A 27,208-nucleotide genomic window follows, 5' to 3' on the forward strand; every position below is an offset into this window, starting at 1 on the left:
AGTCCTACCTGCCTGCCCATATCCTGTAAATCTTGATAGACACAAAATGCTGGAGTAACTCAGCGGGTCAGGCAACACCTCTGGAGAGAAGGAATGGGCGATGTTTCGGGTCGAGACCCTTTGGGCTGTCCGAAGAAGGGTCTCGACCCAAAACGTCACCCATTCCTTCTCTCCAGAACGAGAGATGCTGCCTGACCCGCTGAGTTACTCCAGCATTTTGTGTCTATCTTCTGTTGAAACCAGCATCTGCAGTTCCTTCCTACACATTTCTTGCAAACCTTTCCTATCCATGTAGCTGTCCAAATGTCTATTGCCAGAATCATAGAAACATAGAAAATAGGTGCAGGAGTAGGCCATTCAGCCCTTCGAGCCTGCACCGCCATTCAATATGATCATGGCTGATCATCCAACTCAGTATCCTGTACCTGCCTTCTGATTAGAGAGGAGTTTAACGCAATGGAAAGGAAGGACATTAGTTTGGAGGATGTGGAATCGGTATGGGTAGAGCTGCGAAACACTAAGGGGCAGAAAACGCTGGTGGGTGTTGTGTACAGGCCACCTAACAGTAGTGGTGAAGTTGGAGATGGTATCAAACAGGAAATTAGAAATGCGTGCGACAAAGGCAAAACAGTTATAATGGGCGACTTCAATCTACATATAGATTGGGTGAATCAAATTGGCAGGGGTGCTGAGGAAGAGGATTTCTTGGAATGTATGCGGGATAGTTATCTAAATCAACATGTAGAGGAACCAACGAGAGAGCAGGCTATTTTAGACTGGGTATTGAGTAATGAGGAAGGGTTAGTTAGCAGTCTTGTTGTACGTGCCCCCTTGGGCAAGAGTGACCATAATATGGTTGAGTTCTTCATTAGGATGGAGAGTGACATTGTTAATTCAGAAACAATGGTTCTGAACTTAAAGAAAGGTAACTTTGAGGGTATGAGACGTGAATTGGCCAAGATTGACTGGCAATTAATTCTAAAAGGGTTGACGGTGGATATGCAATGGAAGACATTTAAAGACTGCATGGATGAACTACAAAAATTGTTCATCCCAGTTTGGCAAAAGAATAAATCAGGGAAGGTAGTGCATCCGTGGATAACAAGGGAAATCAGGGATAGTATCAAAGCGAAGGATGATGCGTACAAATTAGCCAGAAAAAGCAGCATACCGGAGGACTGGGAGAAATTCAGAGGCCAGCAGAGGAGGACAAAGGGCTTAATTAGGAAAGGAAAAATAGATTATGAAAGAAAACTGGCAGGGAACATAAAAACTGACTGCAAAAGTTTTATAGATATGTGAAAAGAAAGAGATTAGTTAAAACAAATGTAGGTCCCTTGCAGTCAGAAACAGGTGAGTTGATCATGGGGAACAAGGATATGGCGGACCAATTGAATAACTACTTTGGTTCCGTCTTCACTAAGGGAAGACATAAATAATCTGCCGGAAATAGCAGGGGACCGTGGGTCAAAGGAGTTGGAGGAATTGAGTGAAATCCAGGTTAGCCGGGAAGTGGTGTTGGGTAAATTGAATGGATTAAAGGCCGATAAATCCCCAGGGCCAGATAGGCTGCATCCCAGAGTACTTAAGGAAGTAGCTCCAGAAATAGTGGATGCATTAGTAATAATCTTTCAAAACTCTTTAGATTCTGGAGTAGTTCCTGAGGATTGGCGGGTAGCAAACGTAACCCCACTTTTTAAGAAGGGAGGGAGAGAGAAAACGGGGAATTACAGACCAGTTAGTCTAACATCGGTAGTGGGGAAACTGCTAGTTATTAAAGATGGGATAGCAGCACATTTGGAAAGTGGTGAAATCATTGGGCAAAGTCACAAAAGGTAAATCATGTCCGACGAATCTTATAGAATTCTTCGAGGATGTAACTAGTAGCGTGGATAGAGGAGAACCAGTGGATGTGGTGTATCTGGACTTCCAGAAGGCTTTCGACAAGGTCCCACATAAGAGATTAGTATACAAACTTAAAGCACACGGCATTGGGGGTTCAGTATTGATGTGGATAGAGAACTGGCTGGCAAACAGGAAGCAAAGAGTAGGAGTAAACGGGTCCTTTTCACAATGGCAGGCAGTGACTAGTGGGGTACCGCAAGGCTCAGTGCTGGGACCCCAGCTATTTACAATATATATTAATGATCTGGATGAGGGAATTGAAGGCAATATCTCCAAGTTTGCGGATGACACTAAGCTGGGGGGCAGGGTTAGCTGTGAGGAGGATGCTAGGAGACTGCAAGGTGACTTGGATAGGCTGGGTGAGTGGGCAAATGTTTGGCTGATGCAGTATAATGTGGATAAATGTGAGGTTATCCATTTTGGTGGCAAAAACAGGAAAGCTGACTATTATCTAAATGGTGGCCGGTTAGGAAAAGGGGAGATGCAGCGAGACCTGGGTGTCATGGTACACCAGTCATTGAAAGTAGGCATGCAGGTGCAGCAGGCAGTGAAGAAAGCAAATGGTATGTTAGCTTTCATAGCAAAAGGATTTGAGTATAGGAGCAGGGAGGTTCTACTGCAGTTGTACAGTGTCTTGGTGAGACCACACCTGGAGCATTGCGTACAGTTTTGGTCTCCAAATCTGAGGAAGGACATTATTGCCATAGAGGGAGTGCAGAGAAGGTTCACCAGACTGATTCCTGGGATGTAAGGACTGTCTTATGAAGAAAGACTGGATAGACTTGGTTTATACTCTCTAGAATTTAGGAGATTGAGAGGGGATCTTATAGAAACTTACAAAATTCTTAAGGGGTTGGACAGGCTAGATGCAGGAAGATTGCTCCCGATGTTGGGGAAGTCCAGGACAAGGGGTCACAGCTTAAGGATAAGGGGGAAATCCTTTAAAACCGAGATGAGAAGAACTTTTTTCACACAGAGAGTGGTGAATCTCTGGAACTCTCTGCCACAGAGGGTAGTCGAGGCCAGTTCATTGGCTATATTTAAGAGGGAGCTAGATATGCCCCTTGTGGCTAAGGGGATCAGAGGGTATGGAGAGAAGGCAGGTACGGGATATTGAGTTGGATGATCAGCCATGATCATATTGAATGGCGGTGCAGGCTCGAAGGGCCGAATGGCCTACTCCTGCACCTAATTTCTATGTTTCTATGTTCTCTCCATACCCCCTGATCCCTTTAGCCACAAGGGCCACATCTAACTCCCTCTTAAATATAGCCAATGAACTGGCCTCAACTACCTTCTGTGGCAGAGAATTCCACAGATTCACCACTCTCTGTGTGAAAAATGTTTTTCTCATCTCGGTCCTAAAAGATTTCCCCCTTATCGTTAAACTGTGTGGCCCCTTGTTCTGGACTTCCCCAACATCGGGAACAATCTTCCTGCATCTAGCCTGTCCAACCCCTTAAGAATTTTGTACGTTTCTATAAGATCCCCCCTCAACAGTTTTCACCCAGATTCGGGGCCCCTGGGTGCCAGGGGTGAGGTGCTGCCCAGCCCGAGCCCGGAGAGGGGCCTGAGATCTACTTCCTTGTTGCCCCCCCCATGCAAGGGGTGTGTCGGTATCTGCACCGCACTGTTTGATTATTAACTGGACAAATAAACAGCGCGGTGTGTGAGTTGTTCAAGAAATTCTCATCAACAGGATGTGGCTGCAGTAGTGGACCTTGGGGTGTGACTGATAGAGGCACACAAAGTTTACAACCTCCCAGAAATAGTCCCAGCCGCAGAGACAGAGGGGTGATGAGACAGATTAAAACATCCAGCTACACTGGAGTATAGCTCTCAGAGCCCAGGACAAGGTGTGATCTTCAGTTTAGAGATACAGCGCTGAAACAGGCCCTTCGGCCCACCGAGTCCGTGCCGACCAGCCATCCCCGCACTATCCTACTCACACTAGGGACAATTTACAATTAGACAATAGACAATAAATACAGGAGTAGGGCATTTGCCCCTTCGAGCCAGCACCGCCATTCAATGTGATCATGGCTGATCATCCCCAATCAGTACCCCGTTCCTGCCTTCTCCCCATACCCCCTGACTCCGCTATCTTTAAGAACCCTATCTAGCTCTCTCTTGAAAGCATCCAGAGAACCGGCCTCTGAGGCAGAGAATTCCACAGACTCACTGCTCTCTGTGAGAAAAAGTGTTTCCTCGTCTTTGTTCTAAATGGCTTACTCCTTATTCTTAAACTGTGTGGCCCCTGGTTCTGGACTCCCCCAACATCGGGACCATGTTTCCTGCCTCTGGTGTTTCCAAGCCCTTAACAATCTTATATGTTTCAATTATAGCAATACCAATAAGCCTACAAACCTGCACTTGTTTGGAAAGCGGAAGGAAACCGGAGCTCCCAGAGAAGACCCACGAGGTCCGCGGGTGCTGCCAAACTCCGTACAGACAGCACTCGAGTCAGGATCGAACCCGGGTCTCTGGCGCTGTAAGGCAGCAACTCTACCGCTGCACCACTGTGCCGCACTTATTGTGAGTGGAATAGATCGGGTGGATGCACACAGTCTTTTGCCCAGAGTAGGGGAATCCACAAAGTATTTTAGTGGAATCAAGAACCAGTGGACACAGGTTGAAGGTCAGGGGAGAAAAATGTAATAGGAACTTTTTTTTTTAACACAAAGGATGACAGGTAAATAGAACGAGCTGTCGGTTGAGATAGTTGAGGCAACGTTTAAGAAACATTTGGACAGGTACACGGATAGGAATGGTGTGGAGGGAACCAGATTGAACACAGGCAGGTGAGGCCAGTGTGGATGGGGCATGTTGGTCGGTGTGGGCAAGTTGTGCCTGAGGGCCAGTTTCCACACTGTATCACTCTACGCCAGTCGATGGGGAACGAGGACTGTGAGACTGTGAGATCCCCCATGAGCCGTGCACCCCCAGCCCGTGGGCCCCACCGGATGTGGACGGGCTCGGGAGAACCAGGATATCGGATCCTTCTCTCGGGATATTGTGCACCACCACAGCTCAGGAGGGGGGGGGGGGTTGAATGGGGATGGATGGACGGTTATACAAGACATTGCTGAGGTCGCACTCGAAGCACTCTGTTCCGTTTTAGGTTACATGTCAAGATAATAGCTGAAAATAGCGCAGGGAAGATTAACGAGGTTGCTGCCAGAACACGAGGGCCTGAGCTACAGTGAGAGGTTGGGTAGGCTGGGATTTTATTCCCGGGAGCACAGGAGGATGAGGGGCGGTCTTATAGAGGTGTATGAGATCACGAGGGGAACAATTAGGGTGAACGCACAGAGTGTTTTACCCAGAGCAGGGGAATAAAGAACTAAAAGACATGGGGTTACGATGAGAGGGGAAAAGTACAGGAACCAACATTTCCACACAGTGCGTGGCGGGAATACGGAACATGGTGCCAGAAGAGGAAGAGGAAGTTGAGGAAACCAGTATCTGCAGTCTTTCATTTACACATGGCACATTTAAAATACATTTGGATAGAGACATGGATTGGATAGGTCTGTGTCTAATGCAGGCAAATGGGACTAGCTTAGATGGAGCATCTTGGTCAGCAGGGATGATGGGCCGAAGGGCCTGTTTCCATGCTGTGTGATTCTACAAGAGTTGTTGCTTCCATGGGAGTGTTTGATGGGGGGAATACTGGGAGAGTTTTTCGTGGGCAGTGATGAGGGAAATGGAAGGTCATTTCAGCATCTCCCCGCCATCGGCCTCCAACCACAGGGTCGGGAATGTCCACAAGGGGCAAGGGGAGACTTCTTCAACGTAGACATACCTTGAGGAGGTTTCGCAGTGGAGCTACACTAGAGGCTCACTGACCCCCGACCCCGTGCAGCCATTGCTCCGGGCCAAATCTCTCTCTCGTACATTGGGTGGAAGGAGGCAAAATAAAGAAACTGAAAAACTGAGGGAAAGGAAAGGAGAGGGGGAAAGTGAATGAGAGAAAGAGGGAGAGAAAGAAGTAAAAAAAGGGAAGGAGATTTAGAGAAAATAATTTAAATAAAGAAGAGGGCTAAGGGGCAAATGCAGGGAAATGGGACTGGCCCAATATGCCAACCTGGTCAGCATGGACAAGGTGGGCTGAAGGGCCTGTTTCCGTGCTGCACAGTGCCATGACTCCGAGACTCTAAAAGGTTTGGATGGATACGGGTCAATCACGGGCAAATGGAACATGTCTTGATGGGACATCTTGGACGGCATGGGAGAGATGGGCCGAAGGGCTGGTTTCTGTGCTGCAGGGCTTGTGTACCCCAGCACCTGCTGGTCCCATGGCTCCATCATTCCTTGACTCCATGACCCCATCAGTCCCTGACCCATGACCCCAACACTCATGACCCCAACACTCGTGACCTCAACACTCATGACCCCAACACTCCATGACCCCAACACTCATGACCCCAACAGTCCCTGACCCATGACCCCAACACTCATGACCCCATCAGTCCCTGACCCATGACCCCAACACTCCATGACCCCAACACTCCATGACTCCAACACTCCATGACCCATGACCCCAACACTCATGACCCCATCAGTCCCGACCCATGACCCCAACATTCCATGACTCCAACACTCCATGACCCCAACACTCCATGACCCCAACACTCCCTGACCCATGACCCCAACACTCATGACCCCAACAGTCCCTGACCCATGACCCCAACACTCCATGACCCCAACACTCCATGACCCCAACACTCCATGACCCCAACACTCATGGCCCCACCACTCCTTGACCCCAACACTCATGACCCAAACACTCATGACCCCAACACTAATGACCCCATCAGTCCCTGACCCATGACTCCAGCCCCCCGTTTGTTGCGGTGCGGTGGGTGTGATTCGGTGCGTGTCGGCGGGGTTGTACCTACAGGATGTGAACCACCATGACCCCAACACCCCATGCCCCCTGTGTGTTGCGGTGCGGTGCGATTCGGTGGGGGTTATACATACAGGATGTGAACCATCTCCTGGTGCAGCTCCTGCAGGGCGTCGAGCAGGCCCGGCAGCTCCAACGTGTAGTACTGCTGGTGGTGAACCTCAGCGGCACGTACCGCCAGCACGTACTGGTTGTGCAGGAGGTGCATCTTCATGGTGGCCTTCACGTACTTGTCCTTCATTTTGTCCCGCTCCTTGTCTGGGTCGGAAGAGAAAGAGAAATTCGTGCCATCAGACCCTGCTGTGGCCGGCGTGAAGCTCAGTCCAGATCCCACCACACAACACCATGTCCCTCAACCTATCCACCTACATTCCTAAACCCAATGGTATGACCACTCAACACTCCAATTTTAGGTTTCCATCTGAAGAAGGGTCCCGACCAGACATTGCCTATCTGAGTCTCCCAGAGATGCTGCCTGACCCGCTGAGTCACTCCAGCCTATTTTTGTCCAATGAAGAAATACTTTTCAGAAAACAACGTATTTTTAAAATAGTAAAACCCTCCAAGTTGCTTTAGGGTATCAGATACCACAGGAAGGAAAGGTTGAGAGGGTTTTTTTAGTTTAGTTTAGTTTAGAGATACAGAGGGAAACAGGCCCTTCAGCCCACCGAGTCCGCGCCGACCAGCGATCCCCGCACATTAACACCCTGCAGACACACTGGGCACAATTTACAATGTTACCAAGCGAATTAACCTGGAAACCTGCACGTCTTTGGAGTGTGGGAGGAAACCGGAGATCTCAGAGCAAACCCACGCAAGTCACGGGGAGAAGGTGCAAATTCCATTTAGATGGGACTTGCATACATGGATACCTTGGTCGGCATGGATGGGTTGGGCCAAAGGACCTGTTTAAATGCTGTAGGACTAATGTTGTGAATCATGTGGTATAAATGCCAGCCATTCGGAAAAAGGGGCTCAGACCTGAAACAGTCTCTCTTCACAGATGCTGCCTGGCCAGCATAGTTTAGTTTAGTTTAGAGATATAGCACAGAAACAGGCCCTTCGGCCCACCTGCGATCCCCGCACATCAACACTATCCTGCACACACTAGGGACAATTTTACATTGATACAAAGCCAATTGACCTACAAACCTGTACGTTTTGGGAGTGTGGGAGGAAACCGAAGATGTCGGAGAAATCCCAGGCAGGTCACGGGGAGAATGTACAACCGTGGTCAGGACCAGAGCTGAACGGCAGCAATTCTACCGCTGCACCGCCGCGCTGCCCTAGCATTTCTGTTTGTTGTGTGAGGGTCATTCAGCTGTATAGCACGGAAACAGGCCCTTCAGCCCATCTTCTCCATGCTGAATCGGAACACAGGAAGGTATCAGGATTTGCAGAAAAGATCATTGCTGGGCCGGAGAGGAAATTGTTTGTGAGTCACGGGTTCACGGTTTCACAGCTTCCGAGCTGCGCTCCCACCGGTGACCGGTTTAAAGGTGAGGAATTCCACCCCGGGTCACTCCCTCTTCTCCCCTCTGGCAAGATGTACAGGAGTGTGAAAACGCACTCCTCCAGATTCAGGGTCAGTTTCTTCCCAGCTGTTATCAGGCCACTGAACCATCCCACCACGACCAGAGAACGGTCCTGACCTACCTGATAAAAGCTGGATGATCAGCCATGATCATATTGAATGGCGGTGCTGGCTCGAAGGGCCGAATGGCCTACTCCTACATCTACCTTCTATGTTTACCAATGATCTAACTGGACTTTTCTGGACTTTATCTTGCAATAAACAAATAGTGGGTAGTGGAGGTCAAGTCAATGGATATTTTTAAGGCGGAGATTGGCATTCTTAATTAGTGCGGGTATCAGGGGTTGTGGGGAGAAGGCAGGAGAATGGGGTTGAGAGGGAAATATAGATCAGCCATGAGGGAGTACAGAGAAGGTTCACCAGACTGATTCCTGGGATTTCATATGAAGACTGGATAGACTCTGCTTGTAAACGCTAGAATTCAGAAGATTGAGGGGGGATCTTATAGAAACTTACAAAATTCTTAAGGGGTTGGACAGGCTAGATGCAGGAAGATTGTTGGGGAAGTCCAGAACTAGGGGTCACAGTTTAAGGATAAGAGGGAAGTCTTTTAGGACCGAGATGAGAAAATCATTTTTTACACAGAGAGTGGTGAATCTGTGGAATTCTCTGCCACAGAAGGTAGTTGAGGCCACAGTTCATTGGCTATATTCAAGAGGGAGTTAGATGTGGCCCTTGTGGCTAAAGGGATCAGGGGGTATGGAGAGATGGCAGGTACGGGATACTGAGTTGGATGATCAGCCATGATCATATTGAATGGCGGTGCAGGCTCGAAGGGCCGAATGGCCTACTCCTGCACCTAGAACTTATGAACCACTGTTCCTCTCTCCACCTCAGCCCCGTCACGCTCACCTTTGCTGGCCTCATGATATCGTTTCTTTGCTGTGCCCACTTCCTTGGCCTGCTGTCGATATTGGGACTTCAACTTCTCGATTTCATTCTGCGTGTTCTGTAAATCAGAGCATCTTAGAAGCATAGGGCATAGACAAATAGGTGCAGGGGTCGGCCATTAGGCCTTTTCCAGCCAGCACCACCATATGTTCACACAGAGAGTTGTGAGTCTGTGGAGGGAACTGACAGGGATGGGACCCTTCTTCAGACTCGAGACTGCAATGTTGCCTGTCCATTTTCTCCACAGATGCTGCCTGACTGCTGGGTTCCTCCAGCACTTTGTCCTTTCCCGAAAATGCCAGCACCTGCCATTTAACATTCCGGCAATTATTTCGCAATGCAGAAACTCGACAAACCGGTTTTTGTTTACGGCTATGATTAAGGCGGACAAAAATGCGGGAGAAACTCAGCGGGTGAGGCAGCATCTATGGAGCGAAGGAAATAGGTGACGTTAAGGCAGTCGGTGACATGTGGGTGTGTAGTGCCATAACCCTCCTCCACCCACACCACTATTTACTGCTGCATGGACCATTTAGCAGGAAACCAGAATTCCTCAGTCAGCATGCCTCATTGCAGTGCTGAGGTGACTCAGTCAAAGGGTGGTGTAGCCAGGTGGGGCTGCAGCCACAGATAAAGCAGCAGGAAAAGTCACAAAGTGCTGGAGTAACTCAGCAGGTCTGGCAGAATCCTGTAGAATGTGGATAGGTGAATTGGCTTTGGTAAGAAATTGTAAATTGTCCCCGGTGTGTTGGGGCGGGTCACGGTGGCGCAGCGGTAGAGTTACTGCCTAAAGCGGCCTTTTCACGGGGCGACTTGACGCAAGAGTTAACCAGAGTTTAACATCGTGGGAACCTCGTGCGATAACAGTACGGCATTCGTGGACCACCGTGGACCACCGTGGCGCTAACGGCAGGTAATCGTGTATCTTGGTCACTCGGGAGAAAATTCAAGAAAGTTTGAATTTCTCCAAGAGTGACTTGTACACTTGTGGTTGAGCATTGCAACATTATATGGACGTAGTGGCCAGTGCGATATCTGTAATAACTCTTGCGGTTACCGTGGGAACTCCTGCGAACGGTGAACCCGGAAGCTGGACAGAGGGGACAGAAGGTGAGTAAAAATTGTCTTCTGTGGGATTGAATTTAAAAAATAAATAAAAATAAAGATTTGCATCCGCATATGGACATCAACTTATTCATGAGTTATGTTAATAAGATTCAAGAAAATAACTATAATCTTTAAAAGGGACTTTAAAAGGGACTTTACTGAAAGGTTACGCATTTTTATGGTCCGTGAGAAATTTTTCACATGTACTTCTTTGAGAGATACAGCTCGGAGTCCTCGCCGACTAGCGATCGATGCCTTTCCGAAGCAGGGTCCGGAACGCTACCAATCAATGTTGTACAGAGACCCGTGTAAGGAGTGAACTGCACATGCTGGTTTAAACCGAAGACAGACACAAAACGCTGGAGTAACTCAGCGAGTCAAGCAGCATCTCTGGAGAAAAATAGGTGATGTTTCGGGACGAGACACATCTTCAGACTCAATTCCGATTAGGATGTCTGAAGAAGGGTTCCGATTCGAATCGCCACCTATTCTTTTTCTCCAGAGATATCGAGACCCTTCTGATATGCTGCCTGTGGTCAATAAATGCGTAACCTTTCAGTAAAGTCCCTTTTAAAGATTATAGTCGAGGGAGAGGAGGGGGAGACAGATGGGGGTGTCTTCATTTACTGGCGGCGGGTATCTGTCACTGAAACAGGCAGGTGAGATTTCACATCCACCTTGTGTGTGCCTCTCTCTCTCTCTCCCTCCCTCTTACACAGGCTGAGAGACTCTGCCTCTGTGAGTGTACGTCTCTTTCTCCCCCTCTCCCACACACAGTAAGACCGAGGTACTGTGCTCAGTCCATCTGTGTCTCCCACATACACAGTAAAACATGTCTCCAAATGAGCCAATTCAACCAAGGGAGGATATTTATAGTGTGTGAAAAAAAAAGTTACATCATTTGTGTCACGTGTAGTTCACGATGTTCATTCAAGATTTAACGCGAAAGCTCGGGAGACGGACAAGTCACTCGCACAAATAACAGAAATGCCGAGTACCGTGGGAACTCTTTATCTACCCCCCGTTATATCGTGCGAGACTCGTGCTGGACCACGACCACATCACTCTGGTGACATCTTGCGTCAACTCGCCCCGTGAAAAAGCGGAATTCAGCTCCGGAGACCCGAGTTCGATCCTGACTACGGGCGCTGTCTGTACGGAGTTTGCATGTTCTCCCCGTGGGTTTTCTCCGAGATCTTCGGTTTCCTCCCACACTCCAAATGCGTACAGGTTTGTAGGTTAATTAGCTTGGTGTATGTGTAAAAACTATCCCTAGTGGGTATAGGATGGTGTTAATGTCCTAGACTGTGGAACAGCATCCCTCTTCCCATCAGGACTGCCCCCTCCGTCGACTCTTTTAAGTCGAGACTTAAGGCAAGGCAAGGCAAGGCAACTTTATTTATATAGCACATTTCATACACGAGGCAGACTCAAAGTGCTTCACATAAAATCATGTCATACAATAAATGAAATAATAAAATGAAATAAAATAGAAGAACTAAAAGAAAAGAAAAGCAAAATTAAAAATGCATTATAAAAAGTGCAAAAGTTAAAAGTGCAATGTAGTTAAGATTTAGCTGAAAGCTAAAGTAAACATAAAAGTTTTCAGTCTTGTTTTAAAAGTGGTCAAAGTTGAGGCAAGTCTTAAATCTTCAGGAAGTTTATTCCAGCTATTTGTTGCATAGTAACTAAATCCTGCTTTCCCATGTTTTGTATTTACTCTGGGAATCACTAGCAGATTGGTTTCAGAAGATCTTAGCGGTCTAGAAGGCTTATATAGTGGAAGCATGTCAGTGATATACTTTGGCCCTAAACCATGTAGTGATTTATAGGTGAGCAGCAGGATTTTAAAATCAATTCTCTGACATACAGGGAGCCAATGTAAGGATTTAAGAATTGGTGTAATATGCTCAAATCTTTTGGTCTTTGTTAGAACTCTAGCAACAGCGTTCTGAACAAGCTGTAGCTGCCTGACAGTTTTTTTTGGAAGACCTGCAAGGAGACCGTTGCAATAATCTAGCCTACTATTAATAAAGGCATGTACATGTTTTTCTAAATCTTGAGCTGACATGAGTCCTCTTAATCTTGCTATGTTTTTGAGGTGATAGTAGGCCGATTTTGTTACTGATTTGATGTGACTGTCGAAATTAAAACTCATCTTTACTCTCGAGCCTTTCTTGACGTCCTCTGAGGGAGGGCTATATGTATGTATTTATGTATATACTTAATCTATGAACCAATGTTGTATAACGTTAGTACCTCCACCAATGTAAAGCACTTTGGTCAACGAGAGTTATTTTTTAAATGTGCTATAGAAATAAAAGTGACTTGACTTGACTTGACTAATGTGCGGGGATCGCTGGTCGGCAAGGACGCGGTGTATCTCTAAACTAAATTTAAAGGTGGCATTTCGAGCCGGGACCCTTCTTCAGGAAGATTCTCATCAGACCCAAGTCGTCACCTTTTCAGGATCACCAGTTCTATATTATTCCACTTTCCCATCCACTCCTACACACTAGGTGCAATGAACAGAAGCCAATGAAACTACAAACCCGCACGTCTTCGGGTTGTGGGTGGAAACCGGAGCACCTGGACGAAAACCCACGCGGTCGCAGGGAGAACGTGCAAACTCCAAAAAGACAGCGCTCGAAATCAGGATTGGACCCAAATCTCTGGGGCTGTGAGGGAGTGGCTCTATGAGTATTGACGCCACTGTCTTCCTCCGTGATGCCGCCTGGCCCGCTGAGTTATTCCCACCTTTTGTGTCGAACCACTTTAAATTCTTTTCTATTTGAGCTCCCTGGTTAACTCATTTGAAAAATGGTATCGGGGTGGCCGGAAGCATGTAGTTGTGCTGCCTCACTGCACTGGACACCAGGGTTCAATACTGACCTCGGGATGGTGATGGGGAGGGGCGAGGAGGGGGAGGAGTGTCCCGGTGTGTCAGATGCCCGGGGTGGGGGATGGGGAGGGTCAGAGTGATAGGGATTGTCCCAGTGTGTTATATATCTAGGGTTGCCAACTGTCCCGTATTAGCCGGGAAATCCCGTATATTGGGCTAAATTGGTTTGTCCCGTACGGGAACGCCCTTGTCCCATATTTGACCGCTTCTACTTGGGTCTGTCAGGTTTTGGAGCGCCGCGTCCAGCCCCCGCCTCACCCGTCCCGATGTAGTGCAGCCCATGGAGTGCAGCAGCAGCAGCAGCATCAGCGCCCCGCCCGTGGCCCCATCTGTCGGTCGGCAGCCCAGCCAGCTGTCCGACATTTGGACCTTCGCTTACCGCCGACACCACCACCACCACCCCTCCTTGTCACGGCCGATCATCGGTTCACGAGTTGGATGGGGTGCTGGATGTTAGATAGGGCCCGGGGCCAAAACTACTCAGCTGGCCCACCGGCTGGGCTTTGTGTGCAGTCCAGCACCCGGGGCCAACTCATCATTCACCCACCCAGCCACGGCCGAGTCGGTCAACGAATTGCCGTGGGGAATTTGTCCCGTATTTTGACCTTATGGCCCTTATTTGGGAGGGAGAAAGTTGGCGACCCTAGTTATATCCCTGGGGTTGGGTCTCTCCATGGACGCCCCCTGTACCTTCAGCAGCTCCTGATGGACTTGTTGCCACTGCTCGCTGTAGGTCTTCTTCAGCAGCTGCTTGTCGCGGATGAGCAAGGTCAGCTTGTTGATGGGCCCCGAGCTCAGGTCGTCCGCGTGCCGGCGCATCAACCGGCTCAACGCCTCCGTCTGCCCCGCCACCGTGGCCCAGGACTGTGGCATAAACACATGGGGGAGAGTTGTGGCAGCCGCAAGCTCACACATACTCACACTCACTCACACCCAGCTTGATACGCCCCCACCCAACACAGGTACTCTCACCCTGTGCCCCCCCTGCAGACCCCAAAGTGTGGGCCCTCCACAGTGCGCCCCCCCCCCCACAGTACGGGCCCCCACCTTGCCCAGCTGGCTGAGGTACTCTCACCCCGTGCCCCCCCCCTGCGGACCCCAAAGTGTGGCCCCTCCCACACAGTGCGCCCCCCACAATGCCACCTCCCCCGCAGTGAGGGCCCCACCCACAGTCTCACCCCCCACAGTGAGGGCCCCACCCACAGTCTCACCCCCCACAGTGAGGGCCCCACCCACAGTCTCACCCCCCACAGTGAGGGCCCCACCCACAGTCTCACCCCCCACAGTGAGGGCCCCACCCACAGTCTCACCCCCCACAGTGAGGGCCCCACCCACAGTCTCACCCCCCACAGTGAGGGCCCCACCCACAGTCTCACCCCCCACAGTGAGGGCCCCACCCACAGTCTCACCCCCCACAGTGAGGCCCCCACCCACAGTCTCACCCCACACAGTGTGGCCCCCACCCACAGTCTCACCCCCCACAGTGTGGCCCCCACAATGCCACCTCCCCCGCAGTGTGGCCCCCACCCACAGTCTCACCCCACACAGTGAGGGCCCCCACCCACCTTGCCCAGCTGGCTGAGGTACTCTCCCCCCGTGGCCAGGCCCTCCTGCCGCTCGGCCTGGGTGAACATCTGGTGCAGCAGCCCGCCGTACTCCCGGTCACTGCGCACACGGCTGCTCATCCACTTCTTCATCACGTCCAGCAGCCGCAGCTCCGAGTCCTGCAGCCGCAGCAGCACCGCATGGCTCTGCGGGCACCACAGGTCCTCGCTGAAGCCCATCCCCCGCACCTGCATGGGGGGAGAGTCACAAGGTCACGTCATGAGGTCAAAAGTGATAGGGGTAGAATAAAGGGCCTGTCCCACTTTCACGACCTCTGCCGAGTTTGCCCTCGACTCGTACTCGCAGCGTGGTCGTCACGAGGTTGTACGTAGGTCGTAGCAGGCCGTGATTCTAGTCGTAAGTACTCGTGGCATCAAGTAGGTCGGGGCGTTTTTTCAACTTGATGAAAAATGTCCACGAGTAAAAAAGGTTGTGAATTAGGTCGTGAAATTGGGACAGGCCCTTCCCCCGTTGTTTCGGCCCGAAAACGTTGCCTATTTCCTTCACTCCATAGATGCTGCCTCACCCGCTGAGTTTCTCCAGCACTTTTGTCTACCTCAGATCACCCCCTCTCCTCTGAGTGGGATTTGATGTTATGGGATATGGCGTACACAAATGCATTGAAGGGAAGCTGGGAGAAGCACTGACATTGTGGAACATGAAACAGGAAACTAACTTTCATTTCGTAAAAACACAATAGACCCAGGCCATGGCCCCGACCTCTTCCTCCTGCACTGAGGATGGAACACCCACCACAGATCCGTGTTTTAGTTTCAGAGAAACAGTGGGGAAACAGGCCCTTCGGCCCACCGAGTCCGTGCTGACCAGCACACCAGTTCTATCCTACACAGTAGGGACAATTTACAGAAGACACTTCAACTGCAAACCTGCACGTCTTTGGAGTGTGGGAGGAAACCGGAACGCCGGGGAAAACGCACGCGGTCACAGGGAGAACGTTTAAAAACTCCGTACAGGCAACACTACAGTCAGGATCGAACCCAGGTCTATAAGACTATACTGCGGACATGGTGGCGCAGCGGTAGAGTTGCTGCCTTACAGCGCTTGCAGCGCCGGAGACCAGGGCTTTGATCCCGACCACGGGTGCTGTCTGTAAGGAGCTTGTACGTTCTCCCCGTGACCTGCGTGGGTTTTCTCCGAGATCTTCGATTTCCTCCCACACTCCAAAGACGTGCAGGTTTGTAGGTGATTTGACTTGGTATAGGTGTAAAATCATCCCTGGGGTAGTGTTAATGTGCGGGGATCGCTGGTGGGTGCGGACTCGGTGGGCCGAAGGGCCTGTTTCCACACTAAAGACAATACATGATTACAATCGAGCCGTCCACAGTGTACAGGTACAGGATGAAGGGAATAGCGTTTAGTTTTGGGGACAGAGCCTTCTCCAGGGCAGCTCCCAGGCTCTGGAACTCCCTCCCCCAACTGATCCGCAATTCCGTGTCCCTCACCATCTTCCAGTCCCGCCTCAAGACCCATCTCTTCACCTCTGCCTATCCTTAGCCCCACGTCCCCCTCCCTTTTCATCTGTGCATTAATTGCCTCATACTGTGTTTTGTATTGAATTCTGTCTTTACTTTGTGTACTAGTCATGTCTCTACTATTTATTTCATTCCCCTTACATGTTTTTCCTCTACCTGCTAAATTTTTGTAAGGTGTCCTTGAGACTCTTGAAAGGCGCCCATAAATAAAATTTATTATTATTATTATTAGTGCAAGATAGAGTCCTGTAAAGTCCGATTAAAGATAGTCTGAGGGTCTCCAGTGAGGGAGATGGCAGGTTCGGACGGCTCTCTGGTTGGTGGGCAGCTGGTTCAGATGCCTGATGGTTGGAGTTACAGCTGATTTATCCAGATGCTTTGTGACAAGGACAAAGCTGGGCATGTCGAGGAGTGCCTGTATCAACACATTAGCTTGGCATGGGGCCAGCGAGTGCCTGTAAATTGAGGAGGAAGTCACACTGGAGAAGGTGACGTCCGAGATGAGGAAGTGTCGAGCTTGGCCGTTGCAAACCAAAAATAATTTACTTTGCGATAAGGTGAAAAGTCCCTGGGTTCCATTTCATAGAAGTCGTTGCCCTCAACATACAGCACAAGGACCTGTTTAAACATCCCTCAGGGAGTTCCCCACCTCAGGGAGAGCGGTTAATGGGAGAGATAGATAGACAATAAACAATAGACAATAGGTGCAGGAGTAGGCCATTCGGCCCTTCGAGCCAGCACCGCCACCATATGCAACGAGATTCAATTCTGTCACCACAGCTGGTGAGACCACATTTAGAATATTGTGTTCAGTTCTGGGCACCATGTTATAGGAAAGATATTGTCAAACTTCAACGGGTTCAGAGAAGATTTACGAGGATGTTGCCAGGACTAGAGGGTGTGAGCTATAGGGAGAGGTTGAGTATGCTGGGTCTCTATTCCATGGAGCACAGGAGGATGAGGGGAGACAATAGACAATAGACAATAGATAATAGGTGCAGGAGCAGGCCATTCGGCCCGTCGTGCCAGCACCGCCATTCAATGTGATCATGGCTGATCATCCCCAATCAGTACCCCGTTCCTGCCTTCTCCCCATATCTTTAAGAGCCCTATCTAGCTCTCTCTTGAAAGCATCCAGAGAACCGGCCTCCACCGCCCTCTGAGGCAGAGAATTCCACAGACTCACAACTCTCGGTGAGAAAAAGTGTTTCCTCGTCTCCATTCTAAATGGCTTACTCCTTATTCTTAAACTGTGTGTGGCCCCTGGGTCTGGACTCCCCCAACATCGGGAACATGTTTCCTGCCTCTAGCGTGTCCAAACCCTTACTAATCTTATATGTTTCAATAAGATCACCTCTCATCCTTCTAAACTCCAGAGTGTACAAGCCCAGCCGCTCCATTCTCTCAGCATATGACAGTCCCGCCATCCCGGGAATTAACCTTGTAAACCTACGCTGCACTACGAGATCAGCCATGATTGAATGGTGGAGTAGACTTGATGGGCCGAATGGCCTAATTCTTCTCCTATCTTTTACAAACTTATGAACATGAACTCTGGAGGTGGGGGTGTGCGTGGGGAAGAGGTTCGCCTGCCGTTTACAACTCCAGTTTGGACACGAGTTTGGGAGCGCAGTGCAGGTACTATCTCAACGTTTAAGGAACAGTTAAACAGGTACATGGATAGGACAGTTTTAGAGGGATATGGGCCAAACACAGGCAAGTGGGACTAGTGTGGATGGGACATGTTGGTGGGTTTAGTTTATTTTAGTTTAGAGATACAGCGGGGAAACAGGCCCTTCGGCCCATCTGGTCCGCGCCGACCAGCGATCCGACACACACGGGGGACAATTAAAAAAAAACATTTACCAAGCCAATTAACCAACGAACCTGTACGTCTTTGGCGTGTGGGAGGAATAACGAAGATCTCGGAGAAAACCCACGCAGGTCACGGGGAGAACGTACAAACTCCGTACAGACAGCGCCCGCAGTCGGGATCGAACCCGGGTCTCCGGCGCTGTATTCGCCGCAAGGCAGCAAGTCTACCGCTGCGCCACCGCGACCGCCCTTGGGCAACGTTGGACGGAGGGGACCTGTTTCCACGCTGCTTCACTCGATCGCTCGTTGCTGAAGTGCGCTCCCTCCTTCAAAGGAGGAAGTTTACGAGTCCCATCGCTCAACAACTTTCACATCCTGATTTTCAAGACCAACACACTGTAAGTGCTCAGAACCATTTGCACTGTAATATCACGCCAATGTATTCAGATCCCCACAAAATACATTGATGAAATAAATCAATAAGGAGATAAATAAAACCTCTGCCCAGTCAGCTTATTGAAAGCATTAAGTGTCGAGTGAGGAGGAAATACTATTTGGATACTATTAATTGAGATCTGTTTGTTGTGTTCATTGTCGGGGCTATCCCTGGAGGTCGAGGATGATGGTCTACATTCTGTTGTTTATATGGACTCTCGTGGCTTATGGAGTCCTTTGAAGTTTTGTGCTGCTCACAGAACGAAGGCGCCTGTGCGTGTGTTTGTTTAACGTGTACGTGACGTTGCGCTCCAAGATGCACACGCACGGTCCTTCACAAATCAGTCAACTCATCCAATGGCAAGGGAACCAAGATGAGTGGATCCGTTGCCGCCTTCATCCGCCTTCACAGCCGTTGAGTTCGGGATAACTTCGTCCGCCGTTGAGGTCCTGTAGGTTGGATCGCTCTTGGTCCGGACTCTCCTCCTCGAGTCTCGACCTTACCGCCATGGGTGGCCCGACCAGAAGCCGGTGCTTCCGACGGCATCGCTCTCAAAATCATGTGGTCACACAAGCCTCTCCATCACGACAAGGTGAACGACTCGAAGTGTTAGAAACATAGAAAATAGGTGCAGCAGGAGGCCATTCGGCCCTTCGAGCCAGCACCGCCATTCATTGTGATCATGGCCCTATCAATAACCCATGCCTGTCTTCTCCCCATATCCCTTGACTCCACTAGCCCCTAGAGCTCTATCTAACTCTCTCTTAAATCCATCCGGTGACTTGGCCTCCACTGCCCTCTGTGGCAGGGAATTCCATAAATTCACAGCTCACAAGTTTTTTCTCACCTTAGTCTTCAATGACCTCCCCTTTATTCTAAGAATACCAGTGTTGTATTAAAGGTACCATCACAGGCACTAGTCAAGGGTCAAGAGTATTTTATTGTCATGTGTCCCAGACAGGACAATGACATTCTTGCTTGCTGCATCACAACAGAATATGTAAGTATAGTACATAACCGGAGAAGAATAAAAGTTAAGCGTGTGTGTATACACATGCACACATACTCAATCTCAATAAATGACAAATATCGTGTAATAATAATGAAGGCCTGTTGCAGTTCAGCTTATTTGATGTTGTATTTAATAGACTGATGGCTGTAGGAAAATATTACTATCGCAATAGTTATGAAATATTGAGACTGGTAGATAGACACAAAATGTTGGAGTAACTCAGCGGGACAGGCAGCATCTCTGGAGAGAAGGAATGGGTGACGTTTCGGGTCGAGACCCTTCTTCAGACCCGGAGAGCCTTGACCTGAAACGTCACCCATTCCTTCTCTCCAGAGATGCTGCCTGTCCCCGCTGAGTTACTCCAGCTTTTGTTGTCGGTCTTCGGTTTGAACCAGCGTCTGCGCTTCCTTTAGTACATCTCTCAGAGGGACCTGGACGAGGTGAAGGGTCACAGGGGTGTGGAGAGCGAAAGGGGTGGGGGTGGGGGGGGGGACTGATTGAATGACTGGTCCAGGGAAGCCACGACAGACTCAATGGAGCCACTGCTTTCCTGTTTGCTGCCACAGGTTGGGATTCAGAGACAAGTCCCTGGGAAGCTGGGACACAATGTTGAGTGGATGTTTCAACTAGTGGGAGAGATTAGGACCAGAGTCCAGAGCCCGAGGATAAAGTGTAAATGCCTAAATTGTAATAGCCCTGTCCCACGGTACGAGTTCATTCCAAGAGCTCTCCCGAGTTTAAAAAAAATCAAACTCGTGGTAAGCACGGAGAATGAACGTAGCGGGTACGTCGGAGCTCGGGGACGTCTCTTAGCGCTAACGGTAGGTACTCGGGAAGACTCGCTAACGGCAGGTAAGCACGGGAAGACTCGTGAAGATTTTTCAACATGATGAAAAATGTCCACGAGAGCCCCGAGTACCGACGAGCGGCCATTACCGTAAACACGGTACGAGTTCGAATCAGGGCAAACTCGGGAGAGCTCTTGGAATGAACTCGTACCGTTGGACAGGGGTTTAATCATGTATAGTCCTTCCGCTGACTGGGTAGCACGCAACAAAAGCCTTTCGGTACATGTGACAATAAACTAAACTGAACCAAAAGGAGATGAGAAGGAATTTCTTTAGCCAGAGGTTGGTGCATCTGTTTGGTTCATTGCCACAGGCAGCTGTGGAGGCCAAGTCAATGGATGTTTTATGCTGGAGATTGCCAGATTCTTGATTTAGTGCGGGTGTCATGGGTTGTGGGGAGAAGGCAGGAGAACAGGGTTGAGAGCGAAGGATTGATCAGCCATGATTGAATGGCGAAGTAGGCAATTCTGCTCCTATCACTTGTGACAGAGGCCAAGATGAGGAACCTTGTGGTTAAAGCCGGACCGAGGAGCAGCTTCTCTCAGCGCAGAAACAGGCCCTTCAGCCCGACCTTATCCATACTGACCAATTGGCATTGTCCCTGGGGTAGGGAGATTGCAACCTTCACGTGGTCCGCCCAGTTTCGACGAATGCAATCAACCTGGCGTGCACAATCAAATAGAACAAGTTGTCCAACAACTTTAGGCTGTGCACGCCATACACAAGAAGAAGAAGGAGAATGCATTGTCCCGTTCAGCTCATATCCCACGAATCCCTTCTTATCCACGTCTGTCCGAATCTCTTATAAAAACCATTCTGTTCGGAGATACAGCATGGACACAGGCCCTTCGGCCCATCGAGTCCACACTGACCATCAATCACCCTTACACCAGTTCTATGTTATCCCACTTCCCTACACACTAGGGCCAATTCACAAATGCCAATTATACTACAAACCCGCACGTCTTTGGAATGTGGGGACTGTCTCTAGTCCGTGTAGCTGCCTTGTTCTTCCGACTGAGACAAATTATTTTTTCAGAGCACCATTACAGGAAGGATTTGGAGAGTGCGCGGGGCAGAGGGGGCTCACCAGAGAACTGCCTGGATGAGAGGATATTAGCCACAGGGAGGGAGAGGTTGGGCAAACGTGAATTGTTTTCTCTTGAGCATCGGAGGCAGAGGGGAGATCTGACAGGGGTGAGTAAAATGATGAGAAGCATAGATAGGGTAGACAGTCAGAACTTGTTTCCCCCAGGGTGAAAATGTCAAGGACCAGCGAGCATAGCTTCAACATCAGAGGAAGACAAAGTCTATTTTAGATTTCTTTTTTATTTGACACATAAAATTCAGGAACTCGCTGCCAGAGGTGATAATGGGAGCAGATACGATAGTGGTGTTTAAGAGGCTTTTGGATAGATGTGGATATGCAGGGAATGGAACGACATGGATCATGTACATGCAGAAGAGGTTTGTTTAACGGCATCATGTTCGGTACAGACATTGTGGGCCGAAGGGCCTGTCCCTGTGTTGTACTGTTCTATGTCCCAGCTAGCCTGCTTGTTTAGAAACATAGAAACATAGAAAATAGGTGCAGGAGTAGGCCATTCGGCCCTTCGAGCCAGCACCACCATTCAATATGATCATGGCTGATCATCCAATTCAGTATCCTGTACCTGCCTTCTCTCCATGACTCCCTGATCCCTTTAGTCACAAGGGCCACATCTAACTCCCTCTTAAATATAGCCAATGAACTGTGGCCTCAACTACCTTCTGTGGCAGAGAATTCCACATATTCACCACTCTCTGTGTGAAAAAAAAATTTCTCATCTCGGTCCTAAAAGATTTCCCTCTTATCCTTAAACTGTGACCCCTTGTTCTGGACTTCCCCAACATCGGGAACAATCTTCCTGCATCTAGCCTGTCCAACCCCTTAAGAATTTAGTAAGTTTGATACAGGGGCTGTGAAGCCAGTTTAACGCTGACGTTACTGGGTCCGTCCCTATGTCTCCCCCCCCCCCCCTTCTCCTCCTCCTCTCTCCAGTCTCGAGTGGGGAACGTGGCTGGTGTGGAACCCCAAACCCAGCCCAGATTATGGCTCCCATTGGGAGCACTGACCTCCCCCCCCCCTCCGCGGCCCCCATGACGAGCCCCGAAACGTTGCCTATTTCCTCCGCTCCATAGATGCTGCTGCACCCGCTGAGTTTCTCCAGCATTTTCGTCTACCTTCCATTTTGCCAGCATCTGCAGTTCCTTCTTAAGCAACCTCCCTTCCATTGACTCCATCTACACTTCACGCTGCCTCGGCAAGGCCAGCATCATCAAGGACCAGTCTCACTCCCTCTTCTCCCCTCTCCCATCAAGCAAGAGGCACAGAAGCGTGAAAACGCACACCTCCAAATTCAGAGGTGGACAAGAATGCTGGAGAAACTCAGCGGGTGAGGCAGCATCTATGGAGCGGAGGTGACATTTCGGGTCGAGACCCCTCTCCTCATTTTCTTCCCGACTGTTATCAGGCAACTGAACCATCCTCTCACCAACTAGAGAGCGGTCCTGACCTACCATCTACCTCGTTGGAGACCCTCGGACTATTTTTAATCTGACTTTACTGCACTAAACGTTGCCCCCTGTATCTGTACACTGTGGACGGCTCGATTGTAATCATGTATAGTCTTTCCATTGACCAGTTAACACACGGGACAAAAATGATGCTCAGTCTGAAGAAGGGTCCTGACCCGAAACGTCCCCATATCCTTTGTCTCCAGAGATGTTGCCTGTCCAGCTGAGTTACTCCAGCACTTGGTGGCTATATCTTCGGTATAAACCAGCATCTGCAGTTCCTTTCTATAAAGTTGTTTGCGGTAACTTGCTACAGATGACAATAAACTAAACTAAACCACATCCTTGTGGTGGGGGGGGGCAAGAACAGGTGAGGCGCTCCCTCCTGAATATCCCCACGTTGTCTGACCACGCAGCCCGTTCGGCCCGTCGAGCCCATACTGGCCCCCGTTGTAATAACCCCCAAAACCTTCTCCTTGCTCCCTCAATGACCCACCGCTCCCTGGATCCCTCGGTCCTTGTACCTAGATAAGTGTCCACCAGGGACTTTACTGGAAGTTGGACAATTTTATATTGGACAGTTTTTACATTTATCAAGCCAATTAATCAATCCAATTCACCTGCATGTCTTTGGAGTGTCTTTCTCGGAGAAAACCCACGCAGGTCACGGGGAGAACGTACAAACTCCGCACAGACAGCACCTGCAGCCGGGATCGAACCCGGGTCTCCGGCGCTGCAACTAAGGCAGTCTAAGGCAGCAACTCTACCGCTGCACCACCGCGGAGCTATAAGATCTTTGGTCCCCACGGTAGCCGTGGTCCCGGTATCGGATCTTGTCCCCGGTTCCCGAGATAGAAACATAGGGAAAAAAATAGGTGCAGGAGTAGGCCATTCGGCCCTTCCAGCCAGCACTCAATGTGATCATGGCTGATCATCCAGAATCAGAACCCTGTCCCTGCTTTCCCCCCCACAACCCTTGATCCCTAAGAGATATATATTTTAAATTCTTGATCTTAAAGTTTTCTTAAAGCAATTTTAAGTGAAATCTAAAGTGAAATCTCAAAGCAAATCTAAAGTGATCTTAAAGCAATTTAAATCTCAAATTGTATGTCATTTATTGTGCTTTTGTTAGTAATTTAATAGACAATAGGTGCAGGAGTAGGCCATTCGGCCTCTCGAGCCAGCACCGCCATTCAATATGATCATGGCTGATCATCCCCAATCAGTTTAATTCTTGATCTTAAACTGATCTTAATGCAATCTAAATCTCAAATCGTATGCAATTTATTCTATGTAAAGTATAGTCTTTTATCTGGACCTTGAGTCTGTAAATGAAATTGAATGATTGTAATATCTCCCTTGGAAACACCCAGTGACTTGGCCTCCACTGCCTTCAGTGGCAGGGAATTCCACACATTCACAACCCTCTGGGTGAAGAAGTTTGTTCTCATCTCAGTCCTAAATGCCCTTCCTTACTACCCCTTATTCTTAAACTGTGACCCCTGGTTCTGGAGCCCCCCCCCCCCCCCCCAACATGGGGAACATTTTCCTGTCCAACCCCCTTGAGAATTATTTGTGTAGGAAGGAACTGCAGGTGCTGGTTTAAATGGAAGGTAGACACAAAATGCTGGAGTAACTCAGCGGGACAGGCAGAATGATATGTTTCTGTATGATCCCACCCCCCCCCCCCCCCGGCCCCACACTCACCGTCTGGAGTCACTGAGCGGCCACTCGGCCCTTCCCTGCTGTGGATTCCCGGAGAATGTTTTTTTGGAAACTTGCAATCGGGCGCCGGTAAATCCCGGAGTGAATCACCGACTCTGTCTGTGTCTCTGTGTCTGTCCCGGACACCAGGTCACTGTCTGTCTCCCTCCCGGTCCCGCCGGGCAGTCGGGCAGTCACGGTAGCCTCTCCCCCCCTGGGTACTGTCTCTCCACAGTCTCTCTCTCTCTTTCTCTCTCTCTGTCTCCCTCTCTCTCTCTCTCTCTCTCTCTGTCTCCCTCTCTCTCCTCCCTCTCCCTCTCTCTGTCTCTCTCTCTTTCTCTTTCTCTCTCTCTGTCTCTCTTTCTCCCTCTCTTTCTCTATCTCTCTCTGTGTCTCTCTCTCCTCTCTCTCCCTCTCTGTGTGTCTCTCTCTCTGTCTCCCCCTCTCTCTGTCTATCTCTCTCTCTGTCTCTCTCTCTTTCTCTCTCTGTCTATCTTTCTCTCTCTCTTTCTCTTTCTCTCTCTCTCTCTATCACTCTCTCTCTTTCTGTCTCTCTTTCTCTCTTTCTCCCTCTCCCTCTCTCTTTCTCTATCTCTCTCTCTGTCTCTCTCTCTCTGTCTCCCTCTCTCTCTTTCTCTCTCTCCTTCTCTCTCTGTCTCTCTCTCTCCTTCTCTCTCTGTCTCTCTCTCTCCCTCTCTCTCTCCTTCTGTCTCTCTCTACCCCGATCACTGCCTTCTCCCCTCTCTCCTCTCTCTCCCCCACAGACCCGGACCGTCAGCAACAGCCGCCACTAAACATCCACTGGAGAGAGAGAGCCTGTGTCGAAAAAAAAAAATATTTCCCTCTTTGCGGCCGCTGGATATCGCGGGGAACTGCAGGTGCTGCACCGCCAGCCAACACACAAAGTGCTGGAGTAACTCAGTGGGTCAGAGCCACGGGGAGGAGGAGAAGGGGGGGGGGGGGTGGCTAGGAGATGGGGAGGGGGAGGTGGGGGGTGGGGGTAGAGAGAGGGGGTTAGTGGGTGGGGGGCGAGGGGGAGGGAGAGGGAGAGAGGGGGGGTGGGAGTGGGGAGGGGGTAGGGAGGGGTGAGGATGTACAGGCAACATTTGGGGTTGGGTCCCTTCTTCAGATTGATGGATGGGAAGGGAAGGGAAGGGGCTGGAAAAGAGTTGTGTGGATATTACTATTTGGATCTCTTACTCTAAGGCACTTGTTCTCCTCCTGACAGGTCAGTGCCTTTGGTTAAAACAATGTGCCCCCCCCCCCCCCCCCCCCCGGGATCAAACAGAGGTGCTACTGCAAACACTCAGCGGGTCAAGCAGCAACTGTGGGGAGAGTGAGTCAGCTTCTAGCCTAGGATGCTGAGGGGTGACCTTTTTGAGGCGTGCAAGATCACGAGGGGCACGGTTACAGTGAACGAACGCTCGCAATATTTTTCTCTCTGAGTCTTTTCTTCAGACTGAGCCTCAGGATAGAGGGATACCCCCCCTCCCCCCCCCCCCCCCCACCACCCACGCCTCTAGTTCTCCTCTCCCCGAATCTCAGTCTGGAACAAGTGTCTCCTGACCCGAAACGTCGCCCGTTCCTTCTCTCCAGAGATGCCGCCTGTTACTTTGAATCCCTTCATCCAAATCATTGATGTATATTGTAAATAGCTGCGGTCCCTAGATCTGTACGCTGTTGGCGACTCGATTGTGATCATGTGCAGTCTTTCCACTGACTGGCCAGCCCGCAACAAAACCGTCTTCTCTGTACCTCGTTACAAGTGATACCCAACTCAACTCAGCTTGCTTCCATCAACCAGCAGGTACTTGGTGCACCCTGTACAACATTGTGGGCTTTGTGCAGTCACCGCTGTCCAACGCACTCTTGTTTTACACTACCATGCTCTGGTTCACTTGGAATAAAACTGGCAATTTATTGTATATTTGCTGCTGTTGTCGTTGTGTTGAATGTGGCTGTGAAGCTGCAGCAAGTGAGCCTTTTGTGATACGAGACAAATCACTTGGGTTCAACTCCGAGCAACTCTAATCTATTCTACGTGCCCCCCTCCCCCCCCCCCATTTCCCAAGGGTCTTTTTCACCCCCCGTTTGATCCCCAGCACAAGATGGAGGAACTAGCTGAACCAGACAGTCCGTTCTTGATTAGTGGGAGGTGTCAGGGGTTAGATCGATCAGGGGAGAGATAGATCAGCCATAATTGAATGGCGGGGTAGACTTGATGGGCCGAATGGCCTAATTCTACTCCTATCACTTATGACATGACCTTATCCCTTCTTCTTCTTGCGTGTGGCGTGCACAGCCTAAAGTTGTCGGACAACTAGTTCTATTTGATCTTATTTGATTGGGCACGCCGGGTTGATTGCATTCGTCGAAACAGGGGGGACAATGTCAAGGTTGCAATCTCCCCACCCCACCTTATCCCTTGTCC

The 27,208-nt window shown here is 49.8% G+C and overlaps 1 protein-coding gene across 1 annotated transcript in view; it reads right to left on the reverse strand.

The window, feature by feature from the left end:
• The window catches only part of fes (FES proto-oncogene, tyrosine kinase), a 46,141-nt gene extending 21,167 nt beyond the window's left edge, over positions 1-24,974 (reverse strand). The window contains exons 1-5 of the mRNA XM_033014822.1: positions 24,781-24,974; positions 14,874-15,101; positions 13,999-14,172; positions 9,261-9,357; positions 6,889-7,072 (exon numbers count right to left, since the gene is read on the reverse strand). Of these exons, the coding sequence (XP_032870713.1) occupies positions 6,889-7,072; positions 9,261-9,357; positions 13,999-14,172; positions 14,874-15,092 (674 nt within the window). The 5' untranslated portion in view covers positions 15,093-15,101; positions 24,781-24,974. The remainder of the gene's footprint in view (positions 1-6,888; positions 7,073-9,260; positions 9,358-13,998; positions 14,173-14,873; positions 15,102-24,780) is intronic.
• Between the last annotated feature and the right edge of the window lie 2,234 nt (positions 24,975-27,208).

Source organism: Amblyraja radiata, chromosome X (genome assembly GCF_010909765.2).
Source record: "Amblyraja radiata isolate CabotCenter1 chromosome X, sAmbRad1.1.pri, whole genome shotgun sequence".
Classification (NCBI taxonomy): domain Eukaryota; kingdom Metazoa; phylum Chordata; class Chondrichthyes; order Rajiformes; family Rajidae; genus Amblyraja; species Amblyraja radiata.